The sequence below is a fragment of the Delphinus delphis genome, chromosome 13 (genome assembly GCF_949987515.2).
Source record: "Delphinus delphis chromosome 13, mDelDel1.2, whole genome shotgun sequence".
NCBI lineage: Eukaryota > Metazoa > Chordata > Mammalia > Artiodactyla > Delphinidae > Delphinus > Delphinus delphis.
In genome coordinates, this window is record NC_082695.1 from 28,162,266 (window position 1) to 28,182,002 (window position 19,737).

At 41.9% G+C, this 19,737-nt stretch overlaps 2 protein-coding genes across 10 annotated transcripts in view; one reads left to right on the plus strand and one right to left on the minus strand.

The window, feature by feature from the left end:
* SPIRE1 (spire type actin nucleation factor 1) overlaps positions 1–8,045 on the plus strand; it is a 206,937-nt gene extending 198,892 nt beyond the window's left edge. For all 6 annotated transcript variants that reach the window (XM_060028619.1, XM_060028622.1, XM_060028620.1 and 3 more), the window contains 5 exons: positions 548–685; positions 1,258–1,328; positions 1,846–1,873; positions 1,970–2,106; positions 4,369–8,045. In XM_060028619.1, the coding sequence (XP_059884602.1) occupies positions 548–685; positions 1,258–1,328; positions 1,846–1,873; positions 1,970–2,106; positions 4,369–4,627 (633 nt within the window). In that variant the 3' untranslated portion in view covers positions 4,628–8,045. The remainder of the gene's footprint in view (positions 1–547; positions 686–1,257; positions 1,329–1,845; positions 1,874–1,969; positions 2,107–4,368) is intronic.
* Positions 1–19,737, minus strand: part of PRELID3A (PRELI domain containing 3A) — a 138,653-nt gene that overhangs the window by 82,560 nt on the left and 36,356 nt on the right. Inside the window, exon 6 of one of the 4 annotated variants that reach the window (XM_060028625.1) lies at positions 8,322–9,885. The exons of 1 other annotated variant lie outside the window; for it this stretch is intronic. In XM_060028625.1, the coding sequence (XP_059884608.1) occupies positions 9,769–9,885 (117 nt within the window). In that variant the 3' untranslated portion in view covers positions 8,322–9,768. 2 more of the 4 variants (XM_060028634.1, XM_060028632.1) reach the window with 2 other exon arrangements.

A 19,737-nucleotide genomic window follows, 5' to 3' on the forward strand; every position in this document is an offset into this window, starting at 1 on the left:
GTAACTTACCACTAAATAACGCTTCTCAATATCGATTACTAACCACCTTCTTTTGGCTATTCTGGGTACCACAAATCAGTTTTTAAAACAGTACCAATGTTGTAGGTTTGCTATTTATCTATTAGCAGATATATACAACACAAAAGTAAATAATATCTTTGTGTAATCATGGGAGAAAACTGACAGAAATTTGGTTTAGAACAATAACATTTTTTTCCCAAGATTTCAATGCATAGATATGTAGCTCCACTTCATGGAATAGAGATACCTGAGGCAAAACATCTAAACAAATGTGAGGAAATTTTACTAATTGGAAATTTCAGTGGCTACAGTGTTTCACATGGTCCCGGAAGTTTTCTGCCATCTCTTGTCTCAGTGTAATTAGAAACTGTGTGGTCCCCAGAGTGAGCCAGCTCTGCTCCAGTGTTTACTGGGAAACCTCTTTTCTTCTCTGAAGCTACTAACCAGGTGACTGATCTGAAGGGGAACTTTGCCTTGCCAGAAGGGTGGTGGGAGCTTCTTATTCATGTGGAATTTTGAATTTCAGGAGGAATTCTGCTACCCAGTGGAATGCCTAGCACTTACTGTGGAGGAGGTGATGCATATTCGTCAGGTCCTGGTGAAGGCAGAGCTGGAAAAATACCAACAGTATAAAGATGTCTACACTGCTCTGAAAAAAGGAAAGGTAGAGCCACTTACAGTTGATGGATCAGCAGGGTTAGAAGATTGGTCGGTCACAGGCATGTCCCCTGAGGACACTGTCTGGTGGCCAGATGGCATAGGACTTTGGGGGGATTCTAGGAGGTAAGAGGCTTACCCCGTGGCAGGCAGTCCCTTTTCTGCCTTGCTCACAAAAGTATTTTTATTTCTCCCTGAGAAATTGAAAACCAGAAGGTTAAAACCACCATAATAAATAATGGTATGCCTTCATAAAACAAGGTCTGCCCTTAGTTGTTACACTTTTAAAGGATTGTAGAGAATATGTATCTGAGAAACAGAGAAGACTTTTTCAGAACCTTCTTCAGGTTGCTTTCATGGTGGCAAGACCCTTGAGAACTGTGGTCTTTTATTACCATTTATAATCAAATACAGAGCAGATTATAATTATCACAGAACCAAACTTAATAAAAGGGTCTCTAAATGCTCTTCTCCCTTTGTCTACTAAACTTTCCACATATAAATGTGTGTCCAAACATGCAAATTAGGAAATTAACTATTGGCAATGCCTTTTTCTCCTTTAAAATTTTTATTTTTTAGCTCTGCTTTTGTTGCCGAACCAGGAGATTTTCCTTCTTCACTTGGTCTTATACCTGTCAGTTCTGTAAGAGGTAAGGCTTTTGTAATTGATGACAGCAGTCAAGGATCCACTGTTTCATCATTTTTCTCTGAGGAACAATATTAGAAATAATCCAGTCTGTTATCATGTGCTGTGCTTGTAAGTTAGTAATAGTGATTGCTTCAAGAGTGGACAATTATTTGATATTAAGCCTGGAAAGTTTCTCTGCATGTATTTCTTTTCATATCCAAGATAGGTCTAATAATAATATGTCATGTTGAACAGAAAAAAATAGATGTGACTGTCACGTGATCCCAGGATAGACAAGTAAGAAAATCCCAAACAGACGTAAGTTGATCCTTTCATAGGACAGTGTAAGAGTTAAGTTTTACAGTGTGATTGTCTTTTTGGCAATCCAGTTGTCTCAGTTTGTTACGTTCTGATAGAAGAAGCAGAGAGTCCAGGGGACTTACTGTAGAAATTCACAGCCACGCAGCCTGCGGCTTCTCTAACTCTGCAGTTGCGTTCGTGGTTATCACGCTGAGTAACACTTCTGATTTTGTGTACAGGCCGGTGTGCTCACAGTGTTGCAAAAAGGTAAGCTAAGCTTAGTGAAATCACAACTTGTGCTAATTTTATTGACTCTGCCTCTTTAACAGTACTGCTCATTCTCAGTTTTATTTGGGATACTAGATGCGGCTGCCCTCCAAGCCATACTCCACCCTTCCTATCTTTTCATTGGGACCTTCTGCCTTGCAGAGAGGGGAAAGTTGTATGAGGCCAGAAAAACCCTCCACTGGCCACCATCGGCCACTTCGGAGCATTGCCAGGTGAGCAAGGGGCCGGGTCTCCAGAGCATCCTTTGTGAAAGGCGAGAGCTCTTTTGAGGACTATGGTGATATGGTGGGGTTTTGGCTTGCAGGAGTTTGGGTGGGCGGGTGGCTTGGTTTTAATATAGTTTTGACTTGTACACAAACCTCCAAAACTTGCCAAAGGTCACATGACAAGGGATGATGGCTAGCTCCCTGAAAGATACTTAATCTCTCAGTTTAATTTTTTTTCTACTTTGGAAGTAATTACTTTTGTGTGTCCTTTAAAAGTCATCTTTAAAACTGACCTTGTTTTCAATGGAGTTGAAAACTTGAACATAACAGTCTAATCTTTCTTTCCTTCTTTAGTTTTGAAAAAAATCTTTTTAATCCTGTGTTTACAGTAGTCTGTGATAACTTTGGCTTACTTTCCTATTGTAAAGGCAGAAATAAAGCTTTATGCCAAGAGCTGACAATTTAAAAGAAAAAAGGTGCCCGAATAGCAATCCCTTTGCATTTAATGCAGAGTAAGGTTAGTGTTGGTCCTTAAGAAAGACAGGAGGTCAGACCACACGCTGGCAGGGCCCAGGGTGTTGGGGTTTTATGTACCAGCGGCCTCCTATTTGGGAGGGACACTGGTGTTGGTGCCAGATGCTGGATGGTGGCCATTCTGCATGTCAGGGTCTGTGGACAGTGAGGTGAGGGAGCTGAGAGCCCAGCAGTAACCTGTACCCGAGGTTCCTGCCCCTGTGCTCAGTCCCCATCCTGACCTCTGAGTATGGGCTGCTGTCCATGGGCTCAGGCAGGCGAACTATGGTCTGTTCTTTTCTGCACTAGCTCTGTGTTCCTGTTTGGTTTAATTAAAATAGTGAATGAGTAGATGGTTCCTAGTTATTTCCAAAAACTATCCACAACATTTATGATGATGTTGGTCTAGTTAACTCCAGCTCTCTGGAATCCAAATAGTCAGTCACCCAGATATAGAGAATTGTTGTGGAGCGGGAAGCACATTTGATAAATACGAAATGACAAGAAAGCTGGTCCAAAGATAATTTTTCAGGATTTGTCGTAGGATTAAGATAAATTTACTTCAATTTCTTATAGTCTCACCTACCATCTACAGTTAACTAATGTTCATTAACCATGACACAGGGTCACTGGAGAAAGAACTTGAAGTTTTCTCTGAATCATCAGAGAGATTAGCAACATGTACTTCATTTCATTTCGGTTGTTAAAGTTCATGATCTATCTACGTATAGTAGTCAGGTGAATACTCTGAATATCCTGTTTTCCAAAAATTCTAGAAGGGATACTAAGAGCTTTTAGTAGTAGTATTTTTTTTAATATAACGTTATTTATTTATTTTTATTTTTGGCTGCGTTGGGTCTTCGTTGCTGCGTGTGGGCTTCCTCTAGTTGCAGCGAGTGGGGGCTACTCTTCGTTGCGGTGCGCGGGCTTCTCACTGCAGTGGGTTCTCTTGTTGCGGAGCACGGGCTCTAGGTGCACAGGCTTCAGTAGTTGTGGCACATGGTCTCAGTAGTTGTGGCTCACAGGCTCTAGAGCACAGGCTCAGTAGTTGTGGTACACGGGCTTAGTTTCTCCGTGGCATGTGGGATCTTCCCGGACCAGGGCTCGAATCCGTGTCCCCTGCATTGGCAGGTGGATTCTTTACCACTGTGCCACCAGGGAAGTCCCGTATTATTATTTCTTAGTAAAAGGTTTCCTGGTTTCTTTCTTTAAAAAATTTTGTTTCTTTTTTTTTTAATAATTTGACATGTCTTTTTAAAATTTTTGGCTGCATTGGATCTTCATTGCTGCGTGTGGGCTTTCTCTAGTTGTGAACAGGAGCTACTCTTCATTGCAGTGCACAGGCTTCTCATTGCGGTGGCTTCTCGTTGCGGAGCACAGGCTCTAGGCACGCAGGCTTCAGTAGTTGCAGCACACGGGTCAGTTGTCATGGCACATGGGCTTCAGTAGTTGTGGCGCACGGGCTTAGTTGCTCCGCGGCATGTGGGATCTTCCCGTACCAGGAATCGAACCCGTGTCCCCTGCATTGGCAGGTGGATTCTTAACCACTGTGCCACCAGAGAAGTCCCCAAAAATATTTGGAAAGTTGTCGCCAATTATAACTTCTTCTTTGGACAACACTGACGTGACTAAATCACCCACCCATTCCATCATGTTTTGCCAACAGATTTACTTTTTTTGCACATATTTTCTTAGTATTGCAGTAGAACTATAAGTAACAATAATGGATGTCGTAAATGTTTTGTTTTTTTCCAGATTGTCCTCAAAATCCAAGTCTGTGGACAAATCAGATGAAGAACTCCAATTTCCCAAAGAGTTGATGGAGGACTGGAGCACCATGGAGGTGTGTGTAGACTGCAAAAAGTTCATTTCAGAAATCATCAACTCAAGCCGGCATAGCCTGGTGCTGGCCAACAAAAGAGCCAGATTGAAAAGGAAAACGCAGTCTTTCTACGTGTCCTCGGCAGGCCCTTCGGAGTACTGCCCTTCAGAGAGGACCATCAGTGAGGTCTGAGCCCCGTGCATTTGTGTGCAGAGTCGCATTCGTGAGAGAACACTGAGCGGGGCTGTCTTCTCGCCGCAGTTAACTGGTTCGGGTTTGCATGAGATCAGGGTTTTGCTGCATCACACTGTTCCACAGACTGAACACTGTGTTCATATCAGCCAGTCCCTTGTCTGCACTGAGAGAGGACAGTAGTTTGAAACTTGCTTCTGTGTGTGTGGTGATTTGGAGGCCAGAAACTTTTTCCTTAGTTCAGTTCTTTACTGTCCCTCAAATACTTTTCTGACTGAGGCAGAAAGCTTCTGGTGTGAGAAATCGGTCTAACACAGGCGTCAAAGTCAGCACAGTCTAAGAAGTAAGTCATATTGGCATTTCCACCCGACAGTGTTCCTGCCTGATGCACACAGATCCCTGGAGGCTGGGCCAGGCTGTTACCATCTCACAGCACAGAACCTACAAGGATTTGCTCATGCTCTCAAACTGGTTTTAAATTATTGTTGCTCTGAGATAAAGACTCGGGAGGGACTTTACTCTGCGCTCCAGTACAAAGCATCTGAATAAGCTGTACGCTCAAGTGGGCGCCCATGTCACCCACGCTGTGTCTGTGCCCGGGCAGTGGGGCGGTGTCTCTTGAGGCAGGTGCAGGGCTTTCCTTATCTTGAATGTATTATGGTTACTAGTGGTTTTATATTGGAGGTCTAAGATTTAAAGTTTTGTGGCATTTGGGGACAAGGGCAGGCTAGAAGTTTGTCCAAAAGTTGAGTATTTTGGCCAATAGGAGAAGGGCTGTGAGTGCGTCGGCCACGCCGCAGGGAACGAGCTGGAGCGCTCACATTTCCAACCGCGGTTTTCATAACTTTAGTCTCGCCATCACGACTAAATTAAGCCACAATTTGGTATCTGAGGTCTCAAACTGAAATTTATTTTTATAAATGAATTTTAGAAACAAAAACATGGTCTAGTTCATTTAAAATTAACCTGCTGATAGGCTTTGTGGATGCTTTTTGCACACATTCTCCTTGTAAGTGACTTGAGTAGGACGGGTTTTGATGAAGCCAGGTTGAGGCGGCACTATACACTGTCATTTCTCGACTTGTGTGGCCCATTCCGTGGCCATCTTTATGATTTTGGTTCACTTGGCAGACCAGCCAGTCAAGTTGCCAGTCATGTTTGGAAGCTCGGTTAATGCACATGCACAGCACTCTCTAGAACACACCTGTAGTCAGCACCGCTCACCAAAAGGCAGGGCAGTCACACTTCACACCACCTCACAATACAGGAATATTTCTATAGCGAATTAACAGTAATACCTCAGAACTGCCCTGGTAGTGGTTTTACGTGACTGAAATTTATAAATTAGTAAATGGCTTAAAATTACTTACACTTACAAAATAAACTTTACCAATTGACTGAAGTAATGCATGTTAACAGTTTGTCTGTATTTGCATGTAAAAGTGGGCCACCAGAGAACCCTTACTGATTATGGAAACGTTTAAAGTTTTAAAGACTCTCACGTAAGAGCTTTAAACATTATATTGAGTGAATCTCATTTATAAAATTTTGGTGCGGGCTTCCCTGGTGGTGCAGTGGTTGAGTCCGCCTGCCGATGCAGGGGACACGGGTTCATGCCCCGGTCCGGGAAGATCCCACATGCCACGGAGCGGCTGGGCCCGTGAGCCATGGCCGCTGAGCCTGCGCGTCCAGAGCCTGTGCTCCGCAGCGGGAGAGGCCATGGCAGTGAGAGGCCCGCGTACCGCAAAAAAAAAAAAAAAAAAAAAAAAAAAAAAAAATTTTGGTGTGAGCAGCTTCTAAACAAACAACCAACCACCAGGAAGGGTGCAAGGGAGATGGGGTGGTGTTTGTAGCCATGCACAGACCAGACCTAGGAGAGTGTACTTTTTAAAATAATGACTTGGGCTTCCCTGGTGGCACAGTGGTTGAGAGTCCGCCTGCCAATGTAGGGGACACAGGTTCGTGCCCCGGTCCGGGAAGATCCCACATGCCGCGGAGCAGCTGGGCCCATGAGCCATGGCCGCGGAGCCTGCGCGTCTGGAGCCTGTGCTCCGCAACGGGAGAGGCCACAACAGTGAGAGGCCCGCGTACCGCAAAAAAAAATAAAATAAAAATAAAATAACTAGTTTTTTACAGGTGTTATTAAAACACAAGAAACTAAACCCCCTAAATGAGAATCCTGTCCACATTCACAAGGCACATAAAATCTAGCACATCTAGTCTTTGACTTCACTTCTCCAGGTTTGTGACACTGTGCAGGTTGTCTGGGCATTGTGGGCACCTCTTAGCAGAGCGTCCACAGCACTGTCCACAGCACTAACAGGCTTTGCCAAGTGTATTGAAGAGGTCAAGTGGGTGGTAGGTCTCCGTGGGACAGTTTGTAGAAAGTACAGTAGAAAAGGGCACATGGCACAGCTAATATTGTAGAAATCAAATCAGCATCACTATCTGGTGCCAAAACAAATTCTTGCATTTACCCCCTCCCTCATCCATGGCATGTATCCCCAGCACCTCAACCAAATCGGGTAACTTCCAGAGGGTCATTCACTGCCAGCCTGTGGGGCGTGGTTTCAGTCCTCAGCCTCCTTTGACCTGAGGCCTAGCTTCCTCCCTCCCTTCCTACTGGGATAACACACCTTCCCAGGCCTCCTCTTTGTCCTGGTTGTTGGCACTTACTTCTGGTCTGACAACAACAGCATCATTGGCTGGCTGGTCTCCTGGAGCCTGATGTATCCCAGTGGGGGGCTTCACTTTCACCCTCTCCCTCCAGGCTCACACCCTCCCTTGCATCCCCTGCCTCATGAGCTCACCCTTCTCACAGCTGAACTTTCTGTCAGTTTAGGATAGATAAGAAAGCTTGTAAATACTGTAATATAGTAATTAATATTTGAAAGGCGTTCATTCAGTGGACAATGAGAATTAACTCTCCCAAGGCAAGTAAAAGTTAAATCAAGTAATTGATTTGTACATCGACTTAACAGTCTTACTAGATTTCAAGTCTTAGGCCTTTCAAATTAAACCAGAAAGTTGTTATGTAGGAGTTTTTAAAATGATCTTACATTTGATGAGATCCCATGAACTCATAAACTCATGTCATGTGATTAGCACCGTGAGCTCATACCATGAATTTTTTAAGGCTTTTATTTTTCTAACTGTATTAATAAATGTTGGACTGATTTTAGGTGTCACATAGGAGACATGAAAGTTTTAAATTATGTTGCTGTTTGCTAAAGCAAAATAGCAGACAATTTTGTACATGCAAAACTGCTGAAGGGCCGTGGGGAAATGTGTACACGTTGACCTGGCTTCCTGTGTGTAAAAGTCAAGGTACTGCTGGCATTCAGTGTGACATGACAGTACTAAACGTTTTCCATTAAAGTCTTTTAAAATTTATCGAGGGGAAAATAAATGACTTTACATCATACCTTCTTTGTGGAGTTCCTGTTGTAAAATGATGATGTCTTTTGGTAACTAGCTGTTGGAAACCACATAGGTTGGGAAGACAAGATATATTTATATGACATCAGCAGTTTATGATCAGCTTGAGAAATACAATCTACAAGGACCACACTGGAAAAATAAATGAATATGAGCAGTCACCGTAACTCTGCTGTGTCACCGAGCAGCCTGCCTCCTTTTTCAGCTCAGCAGGGTAGGAAACTAAAATCTATAAATAGTATATATAACAATTATTATATAAGAAGTCACATCTATGGCGACAAATTATGTATAGAAAGATAAACCTTTTATTTTTTTTCCTAAATCGAATTCCTCAAGGTATATATTCTTAAAATGTCCAATGAAGAAAATTTCTTGCTGTAGCTCTTAAAGGGTCGAGAAAAAATGAGGAAGATTAAACCCAGAATGAATTTAGGAAAGTTCTTTTGTCTTTATGTTAACTAAATATAGAGCATCATTAGCCCTTTACGTACCAAACATTACATGATATTGAGTGTGATATTAATTCATTACTTATTTGCCAGATATATTTTAGGCTCTTCTTCCGCTAAAGTTTCTCTGTGACATGTGTGTAACAAGATGTCAGCTCATAATTCTAATGTTCACTGACTTTCTGAATCCGGGTCACAGCCCTTGCCTTGTGCCTCCTGAATTCCAGAGACACAGAGAGGTCGGGTACCAGGAAGGGAAGCTCTGGGTAACCCTTATTTAACTGCAACTTTCTTTTTCCTTCTCAGCTCCTGTTGAGAAGTTGTATAGTTGCAAATCATCAGAGTCTAGAATTTCATAAGGAGAACTCTTCTAGGTAAGGGCTTGATTGTGCATATGATGTGTTTCAAGACTCCAGTTACACACATACATACACATACATTCATCAGAATGCGCCTTCTTCCTGCATGTCAGCCTAAGGCCCACGTCTAGAAACATCTCCCTTTGCTCATCCAAAATAATTTAAGAGCTAAGAACCTACTTAATATAAAATTCTGCTTGCACTAATTAAATGTTCAGGTGCAGTTACCTGGCAGACTGAATTCACAATGCTGTTCTGGCTCGTTCCATTAAAATGTGTATGATGTATATATTTATCTATTTAGAATAGATTTTACTGTGTGGAACATTCTACAGCTCTGTTTCTGCTGTTGAATTGTGATGCTGGTGGCAAAATCTGAGCCACTTCCTTACCATCGAAGTAGTGGAAGTAAAAGGGCTTCAGAACTGACAGGACACAGTTCTCTAAAAGTGGGCTCTTGAAAACTGGGGCATTAATTAAATTTCACTTATGTCCCTGGGGCTTAAAAGCTGAGGGATCACCTGGATGTTCCACTCACCCAGGGGGCCAGACGCTGGCTCCTGTACTAGGAGTGAGTGCTCTCAGAGCAGCTCCAACGAACGTGACTGTCTATGAATTTAAGAAAAGGCAGAACTTCCTTCCCTCAGGAGTGGCTAGAAAGAAGGGGCAGCCTCACTAGAAGTTTGCCCTTCTGTATAATTCTTTGCTTTGATGTTCCCATGTAACTGCAGGAATCATCTGTTGGTCCCTGGCCTACCTCCCCCAGTAGTTCCTTTCCCTAGGGTAACACAGCAGAAAATGTCACACCCCAAACTTTTCCGGGAGCAACAGTGTTTGGGAGAGTGGAAATGCCAAAGAGAAATTGAGGATTTCTGGAGAGCTAACCTGAATATCAAATTCCTAAGCAAACATGGTGTAAAAGCTGCAGGAAATCACTTGGGAGAAAGAGAAGGAACAGCAAGATTCTGCACAGGTAAACCTCAGCAGTGTAGCTCCTGCAGCAGGGAGCCTAAGGTGTAAACAGAAAACAGAATAACTTCTCATTTAAAGGGAAAAAACTTTGATCTTAAACACCCCAAAGACAGAAGAAGCCTGAGATTTCAGCTGTCCACCAAGGAAGGGAAGATGACTTGGGTCATCCTACCACAATCTCAAGATCATTTAAGGAGTCAGATTCACAGACTGTGAGCTTGGACTGAGCACTGTGGGTGTAATTGGCTGGACACCCCCACTTCTGCGCGGCTCCTGTGGTGGCCTAAGGCCCTCCTCCTGGTGCAGCCGGTGGTGGGCACACCTCCTTCATGGTAGGAACTGGAGCTGACTCTGCTCCACAATGGTATTCACTTGCAAAAAGAGCTTTATGATAACTGGAAAAAAAACACAAACTAGTCTGTAATTAGTGAAGCAGAACCTTCCAGCAGTACGTGGTCTCAAGTATCTGAAATGGTTCTAACTAAACTGCTCCAGCATGGCAGCAAAACAGCTATCAGACATTGGGAAAGCACCTTAACATTTCTGGATTTCTGTTTCTTCAATTTTAAAGTGAGGGTGTTGGATGAGGTGGTCTCTGAGGTCACTTTTAACCAGGAAAGACACAACACACGGGGTCAAAGAACCAGTACTGCACAAACACTGAACAGTGAGTAACCGAGAGCATGACCCACTGTAGTGAGAAACTCAGAGAGATCTCTGTGCATCCACGCCAGCACTTTTACTGAAGCCAAGTGTTATTAAACAATATTTCTCTGTATTGATGACGAACCTGATTATATTACATGAATGCAAGAAACAGTATATGCTGCATTTATTTGAAACTTGGGGAGGCAAAGGCAAGTTCAGTTTTACTATTTGCCGTAAAGAACCTGAGTCCATCTCCCAAAATTAAAAAACAAAACAAAACAAAACAGAAAGATGAGTTGACATATTAACAACAGACCAAAAAAACCCAAACACACACCTCTGCACCCACCACTTTGTGTTGGCACCATCCGGTTACTGGTGGTTCATCTCCCAGCCCTGCACGATGGAAAGACATGGTCTGTCTTGGCAGGTCTCTGTTCCTACAGTGTGACGTGTGCTCTTGTCAAGACGTAAAGGGAAGCAAGTAGCTGGAGGGATGACTGCATGTAACAGACTTTTAATTGTGTTAAGTGGAAACAAAAGTACAGACAACTCTTGCTGTCCAGCTTGATCAAAGAAATAGTTACCACAGCTACAGGGGTCCCCAGTCTACACACCTCCCGTGTGTGGTAATGGGACCCCCAGCCAAGAAGCTTGTCTCTTTGGCCCTCGCAGTTCTCAGCCCTGATGAAACACGTCGAGGGCCAGGCAGATGCTTATGCTCTGCCAAGTTCCATCACTGAACAGGTCCAATAGCTGGGATGGAGCCCTTGTGTCATTCACGCAGTTGTTTACTCTCTGGTTCTGTCTCACAGCTCTACAGACGGGGCTTCCTCCCCGGCCAGGGGCTGCTTCTAATAGCTTCTCGACTGCCATGTCTCTGCAGTGCTTCCTGCCCTTCCTACTCCTCCTGCATCTTCTTTTTCTCCACTGCAGTCAGCATCTATTACATTGTTTCCATGAAGACACGGATATTTGTCAGATTTCTTTACCACCACGTCCCTAGATTTGGAAAACTATCTGGCATGCAACAACAGGCGCTCAAAAATGTTTGTGGAGTCAATGAATGAGCAGGTTCAATATGGAAATGAGAAAAAGTCAGCAATACAAAGATGGAACCATCAACGTCTTCAAAACAGCTGACACAGTGTGTAGTCTGTGCTCTTTAACACGTAAGGGCCACGTACAGCCCTGTGTTTTTCCTTTAAGGCAGGAGTACAATCCTAAGTCAACAAATCACTGCAGGCCTAACGTGGGCAATTAGAATAGGGAGGCTTGAGTCAGCAGCTCATGCATCTGTTGGTTACCTGCAGCTCGCAGAAACCCTACTTGCCAGTCTGGGTTTCCGACCCCACTCTTGTAAATGCCACTCATCACAGTTCCTCTCCAGGCACTCTTCCACTTCCAGAGCCCCTGGGTGGAGCCACCATGTACAGCCCAGCCTCCTGACCCAGGTTTTTTCCATTAACAAATTGATGGGCAGATGTTAAAGACCCATAATCGAAGCCACTACATAAATGCAAAGCATATGTTTATCAGCACTGAGCTCGTACTCATTACCTTTTTACTACTTGCCCCTCTCATAGTATGGTAGTAATCATAATACTTTGATTAAAATTTATGTGCCAACTGGGCTGAAATAAAATATATTAAATGATTTCAAATTTGTCATATTAAAATAATTTGGCCAAGAAAAGAAAATAAGGGAAGATAAAAGGTAAGCTTTATGGGCTTCCCTGGTGGCGCAGTGGTTGAGAGTCCGCCTGCCGACGTAGGGGACACGGGTTCGTGCCCCGGTCCGGGAGGATCCCACATGCCGCGGAGCGGCTGGGCCCGTGAGCCGTGGCCGCTGAGCCTGCGCGTCCGGAGCCTATGCTTCGCAACGGGAGAGGCCACAACAGTGAGAGGCCCGCGTACCCCACACACACACACAAAAAGGTAAGCTTTATGAGATTAGATATTTTGTGCTGTTACTATGAATAACTTTTAAAATATTTTGCTGATTTTTAGTAGCTAATGATAGCTACCAATAATTGAGCATGTTACAGAACTACTGAACCAAACGTGATTTCACTCGCCTGACACAGCAAAGCTAATCTACTGACACTGGGTTGTGAAGGGAAGTGCGGCAGTTAGCGCAGGGCACCCAACATAGGGCCAGGCAAGGAGAATGGGCAGCTCATGATCAAAAGACCCGAACTCTCTGATGGCTTTCAGGTAAGCATTTTTAAAAGCAAGGTGAGGGAGAGGGTCAGGGTGCCTAATCAACTTGTGGACGTTTGTTTGATTGGTGGGTGGTGAGGTAACAGGGTGGTATTTCAGGAGTCAACACCATCAACCTTCTGGTTCCGACCGCTCTGGGGGGTCTGTGTGCCGATGGTCAGCGTGTAGTTAACTTCTCCACCTGGTGGGGGATTTAGTATCTGCAAAACAACTCAGGATATGACTCAGGATATTTTCTATTGCCCTTGAGGAAGAACTAAAGGTCCTTGACTTTGTTTTATGGCTAAACTATTGTTTTGACTTGCTTAACTGTTTTACTTTGTTTCTGCATTTTCTCACTTCTCTGATTAAATCTGTTTGGAAATTGGGGAAGGCCTAGGAGGCTAAAACTTTTCTACAAACAAGAGGCAGGGGACACAGGAGGGTGGGATCTGTCACAAGGAAGGCCCCACAGGGTCCTGCCCGGTTTCAGTCCCCCCTTTTCTTTGATATTCCTCAATCCTGAGGGGAACAGGGATGATGAGTGCTCTGGCTACTAACTGCTGAATGGGGGCAAAGCCAAATTTTCAGGATAAGAGGAAATAAAGTCATTGACTTCATTATTTTTTAAAGTTAAGGTATAATTGCTTTACAGTGTTTCAGGTGTACAACAAAGTAATTCAGTTATACATGGGTGTGTGTATACACACACACACGTATTCATTTTCAGATTCTTTTCCCTTATAGCTTATTACAATATACTGAGTATAGTTCTCTGTGCTATACAGTTGGTTATCTGTTTTATATATAGTAGTGTGTATATGTTAATCCCCAAATCCTAATTTATCCCTCACCCCCATTCCCCTTTGGTAACTGTAAGTTTGTTTTCTATGTCTGTGGGTCTATTTCTGTTTGTATATAAGTTCATTTGTATCATTTTTTCCACATATAAGTGATGCATGATATTTGTCTTTCTCTGACTTCACTTAGTATGATAATCTTTAGGTCCATCCTTGTTGTTGCAGATGGCATTATTTCACTCTTTTTTATGGCTGAGTAATACTCCACTGTATGTATGTACCACAGCTTCTTTATTCATCCATCCATTGATGGACATTTAGGTTGCTTCCATGTCTTGGCTACTGTAAATAGTTCTGCTATGAACACTGGGGTGCATGTATCTCTTTGAATTAGAGTTTTTACCTTTTCCAGATATATGCCCAGGAATGGGATTGTTGGATCATATGGTAACTCTGTTTTTAGTTTTTTAAGGAACCTCCATGCTGTTCTCTGTAGTGGCTGCACCAATTTACATTCCTGCCAAAACAGTGTAAGAGGGTTCCCTTTCTCCCACAACCTCTCCAGCATTTATTATTTGTAGATTTTTTGATGATGGCCATTCTGACCAGTGTGAGGTGATACCTCATTGTAGTTTTGATTTACATTTCTCTAATAATTAGTGATGTTGAGCATCTTTTCACGTGCCTGTTGGCCATCTGTATGTCTTCTTTGGAGAAATGTCTATTTAGATCTTCTGCCCATTTTTTTAAAATAAATTTATTTATTTACTTTTGGCTCTGTTGGTCTTTGTTGCTGTGCGCAGGCTTTCTCTGGTTGCGGCGAGTGGGGGCTACTCTCCATTGTAGTGAGCGGGCTTCTCACTGTGGTGGCCTCTCCTGTTGCGGAGCATGGGCTCCAGGCACGCAGGCTTCAGCAGTTGTGGCACCCGGGCCCAGCAGTTGTGGCTCGCAGGCTCTAGAGCGCAGGCTCAGCAGTTGTGTTCTGCCCATTTTTTTATTGGGTTGTTTGGGTTTTTTTGTTATTGAATTGTATGAGCTATTTGTATATTTTGGAAATCAATCCCTTGTCAGTTGCATCATTTGCAAAATTTTCTCCCATTCCATAGGTTGTCTGTTCGTTTTGTTTATGGTTTCCTTTGCTGTGCAAAAGCTTTTAAGTTTAATTAGTTTATTTATTTCTGCTTTTGTTTCCATTACTCCAGGAAACGGATCCAAAAAAATATTGCTGTGATTTATGTCAAAGAGCATTCTGCCTATGTTTTCCTCTAGTAGTTTTATAGTGTCTAGTCTTACATTTAGGTCTTTAATCCATTTTGAGTTTATTTTTGTATATGGTGTTAGAGAATGTTCTAATTTCATTCTTTTAGCTGTAACTGTCCAGTTTTCCCAGCATCACTTATTGAAAAGACTGTCTTTTCTCTATTGTATATTCTTGCCTCCTTTGTCATAGATTAATTGACCATAAGTTCATGGGTTTATTTCTGGGCTATCTATCCTGTTCCATTGATCTATGTGTCTGTTTCTGTGCCAGTACCATACTGTTTTGATGACTGTAGCTTTGTAGTATAGTCTGAAGTCAGGAAGCATGATTGCTCTAGCTCCATTCTTTCCCAAGATTGTTCTGGCTATTCAGGGTCTTTTCTGTTTCCATACAAATTAAAAAAAAAATTTGTTCTAATAAAAAAAATTTTTTTGTTCTAATCCTGTGAAAAATGCCATTGGTCATTTGATAGGGATTTCACTGAATCTGTAGATTACTTTGGGTAGTACAGTCATTTTAACAATATTGAGTCTTCCAATCCAAGAACACACCAAATCTTTCCATCTGTGTGGTCTTCAATTTCTTTCATCAGTGTCCTATAGTTTTCAGAGTACAGTCTTTTGCCTCCTTAGGTAGGTTTATACCTAAGTATTTTATTCTTTTTGATGCAGTGGTACATAGGATTGTTTCCTTAATTTCTCTTTCTGATAGTTCATTGTTAATCTATAGAAATGCAACAGATTTCTGTGTATTAATTTTGTACCCTGCAACTTTACCACATTCATTGATGAGCTCTAGTTTTCAGGTGGCATCTTTAGGATTTTCTATGTATAGTATGTCATCTGCAAACAGTGACAGTTTTACCTCTTCCCTTCCAGTTTGGATCCCTTTTATTTCATTTTCTTCTCTGATTGCCATGGCTAGGACTTCCAAAACTATGTTGAATAAAAGTGGCAAGTGTGGTCATCCTTGTCTTGTTCCTTATCTTATAGGGAATGGTTTTAGCTTTTCACTGTTAAGTATGATATTAGCTGTTGTGTATGAGTTTGTCATATATGGTGTTTATTATGTTGAGGTTTGTTCTCTCTATGCCCACTTTCTGAAGAGTTTATAAGTGGATGTTGAATTTTATCAAAAGCTTTTTCTGCATCTACTGAGATGATCAAATGTTTTTTATTCTTCAGTTTGTTAATATGTTATATTGCATTGGTTGATTCATGGACGTTGAGAAATACTTGCATCCCTGGGATAAATCCCACTTGACCATGGTGTATGATCCTTTTAATGTATTGTTGGAGTCAGTTCACTAGTATTTTGTTGAGTTTTACATCTATGTTCATCAGTGATAATGGCCTGTAATTTTCTTTTTTTGAGTGTGATATCTTTGTCTGGTTTTGGCATCAGGGTGATTGTGGCCTCACAGAATGAGTTTGGAAGTGTTCCTTCCTCTGCAATTTTTCTGAATAGTTTCAGAAGGATGGGTGTTAACTCTTCGCTAATTCACCTGTGAAGAAGCCATCTGGTCCTGGACTTTTGGGGGAGTTTTTAAATTACTTATTCAATTTTAGTATTGGTAATTGGTCTGTTCATATTCTAATTCTTCCTTGTTCAGTCTTGGGAGATTGTACCTTTCTAAGAATTTGTCCATTTCTTCTAGGTTGTCCATTTTATTGGCATATAGTTGCTTGTAGTAGTCTCTTATGATCCTTTGTATTTCTATGGTATTGGTTGTAACTTCTTTTTCATTTGTGGTTTTATTAATTTGGGCCCTTTTTCTTGATGAGTCTGGTTAAAGGTTTATCAATTTTATTTATCTTTTCAAAGAACCAGCTTTTGGTTTCATTGATCTTTTCTGTTGTTTTTTTGTTTTAGTCTCTATTTCATTTATTTCTGCTCTGATCTTTATGATTTCTTTCCTTTTACTAACTTTGGGTTTTGTTTGTTCTTCTTTCTCTAGTTGCTTTAGGTGTAAAATTAGGCTGTTTGAGACTTTACTTGTTTCCTGAGGTAAGCTTGTATCTTTATAACCTTCCTTCTTAGAACTGCTTTTGCTGTGTCCTATAGGTTTTTGGGTCACTGTGTTTTCATTTTCATTTGTCTCTGGGTATTTTTTAACTTCCTCTTTGATTTCTTCAGTGAGCCACTGGTTGTTTAGTGGCATGTTGTTTAGCTTCCACCTGTTTGGGTTTCTTGCAGGTTTTGTGTTTTTTTTTTTTGTAGTTCATTTCTAGTCTCATAGTGTTGTGGTTGGAAAAGATGCTTGTGTGATTTCAATTATCTTAAATATACCAAGGCTTGTTTTGTGACCTAGCATGTGATCTATCCTGGAGAATGTTCCATGTGCAGTTGGAAAAAATGTGTATTCTGCTGCTTTTGGATGGAATGCTCTATCAATATCAATCAAGTCAAGTTGGTCTAATGTGTTATTTAAGGCCTGTGTTTTCTTATTGATTTTCTGTCTGGATGAGTTGGCCGTTGATGTAAGTGGGGTATTATGGTCCCCCACTACTATTGTGTTACTGACACTTTCTCCTTTTATGTCTGTTAATATTTGCCTTATATATTGAGGTGCTCCTATTTTGGTTGCCTATATGTTTACAATTGTTATATTTTCTTACGTAGCATCCCTCTTTGTCTCTTGTAACAGTCTTCAATTTAAAGCCTATTTTGTCTGATGTAAGTATTGTTACTCTCGCTTTCTTTTGATTTCCATTTGCGTGGAACACCTTTTTCCATCCCCTCATTTTCAGTCTGTATGAATTTCTAGATCTGAAGTGAGTCTCTTGTAGGTAGCATATATATGGGTCTTGTTTTTGTATCCATTTAGCCAGTCTGTGTCTCTTGGTTGGAGGATTTAGTCCATTTACATTCAATGTAGTTATCAGTACATATGTTCTTACTGCCATTGTTTTTGTTTGTTTGTTTTTGTTTGTGCAGCATGTGGGATCTTAGTTCCTCGGCCAGGGATTGAACCCATGTCCCCTGAGGTAGAAGCACATAGTCTTAACCACTGGACCACCAGGGAAGTCCCATTAATTATTTTGGATTTGTTTTTGTAGGTCTTTTTTTTCCCTCTTTCTTTCCTTTGTTCTGTTGTGATTTGATGACTATCTTTAGTATTATGTCTGGATTCCTTTTTCTGTGTGTTTATCTATTACAGATTTTTGGCTTGTGGTTACCATGAGGTTTTGGTATGGCAGTATTTATATGTACATGATTATCTTAAGTTGCTGATCTCTTAATTTCCAATGCATTTTAAGTACCCTGCATTTGTACTCTCCTCCCCTCACAATTACTGTTTTTGATATCATATTTTACATCTAATTGTTTTTGTTATCCCTTAACTGCTTATTGTGGATATGGATAATTTTACTACTTTTGTCTTTTAACCTCCCTTCTAGCTTTGTGTGTGGATGATTTCCTACCTTTACTGTATGTTTGTCTTTACTGGTGAGCTTTTTCATTCTGCAACTTACTTGTTTCTAGCTGTGGCCTTTTATTTTTCACCTAGAGAACTTCCTTTAACATTTGTTGTAAAACTGGTGTGGCGGTGCTGAATTCTTTTAGCTTTTGCTTGTCTGTAAAATTTTTGATTTCTCCATCAAATATGAATGAGAGCCTTGCTGGGTAGAGTATTCTTGGTTGTAGGTTTTTCCCTGTTATCACTTTAAATATATTGTGCCAGTCCCTTCTGGCCTGCAGAGTTTCTGCTGAAAAGTCAGCTGATAGCCTTATGGGAGCTGCTTTGTGTGTTATTTGCTGCTTTTCATATTCTATCTTTTATAAATTTTGTCATTTTGACTACCGTGTGTCTTGGTGTGTTCCTCTTTCCTGATCTTGGGTAACTCTTTCCTTTCCCAGGTTAGGGAGGTTTTCAGCTATTATCTCTTCATGTATTTTCTCAGGCCCTTTCTCCCTCTCTTCTCCTTCTGGGACCCCTACTAGTGCACTTGATATTGTCCCAGAGGTCTCAAATTGTCCCCATTTCTTTTCATTTTTACTTTTTTGTGTTCAGTGGCAGTGATTTCTGCTACTCTGTCTTCTAGCTCATTGATACGTTCTTCTGAATCATTTAGTCTACTATTGATTCCTTCTCGTGTATTTTTCATTTCAGTTACTGTATTCTTCATCTCTGGTTGTTCTGTTTTCTAATTCTTTGTGAAAAACTTCTCACTTCTCGCTCTGTGCATCCATTCCCCTCCAGAGTTCTTTTGATCATCTCTACTCTGAACTCTTTCTCGGGTAGATTACCTATCTCCACTTCACTTAGTTCTTCTTCTGGGGTTTTATCTTTTTCCTTCGTCTGGAACATAATCTTCTGCCGCATCATTTTGTCTAAGTTGCTATTTGTATTTTTATGTATGTGGTAGGTTGGTTACATTTCTTGACCTTGGAGAAGTGGCCTTTGGTAGGTGTCCCAGCACTGGCACCTGCAGGCTGTTTGGTGGGGCCAGGTCTTGGCACTAATGATCCAAGATGTCAGCCACCAGCCTCAGTAGTGTTCACACAGCTGAAAGTTCCCCACTATGTCTGCCCCCAGTGTCTGTCTCCAGGGTGAGCTGCAGCCACCCCCCACCTTTCCAGGAGACTCTCAAGACTTGCAGGTAGGTCTGGCCCAGGCTCCTATCAAATTACTGCTTTCACCCTGGGTCCCAGTATGCATGAGGTTTTGTGTGCACCCTTTAAGAGTGAAGTCTCTTATTTCCCCAGTCCTGTGGGTCTCCTCCAGTTAAGCCCTGCTGGCCTTCAAAGCCAAATGCTCTGGGGGCTCATCTTGCTGGTGCTGGACCTCCAGACTGGGGAGCCTGACGTGGGGCTCAGAACTCTCATTGCTGTAGGAGAACCTCTGCAATATAATTATTTTCCAGGTGTGTGTTGCCCACCCAAGGGAGGGGTATGGAATTTTGATTATATCATGTGTATGCCTCTCCTGGCTTGTTGGGGTTGTTTTAGAAGACCTTTTCTGGTAGGTTCCAGT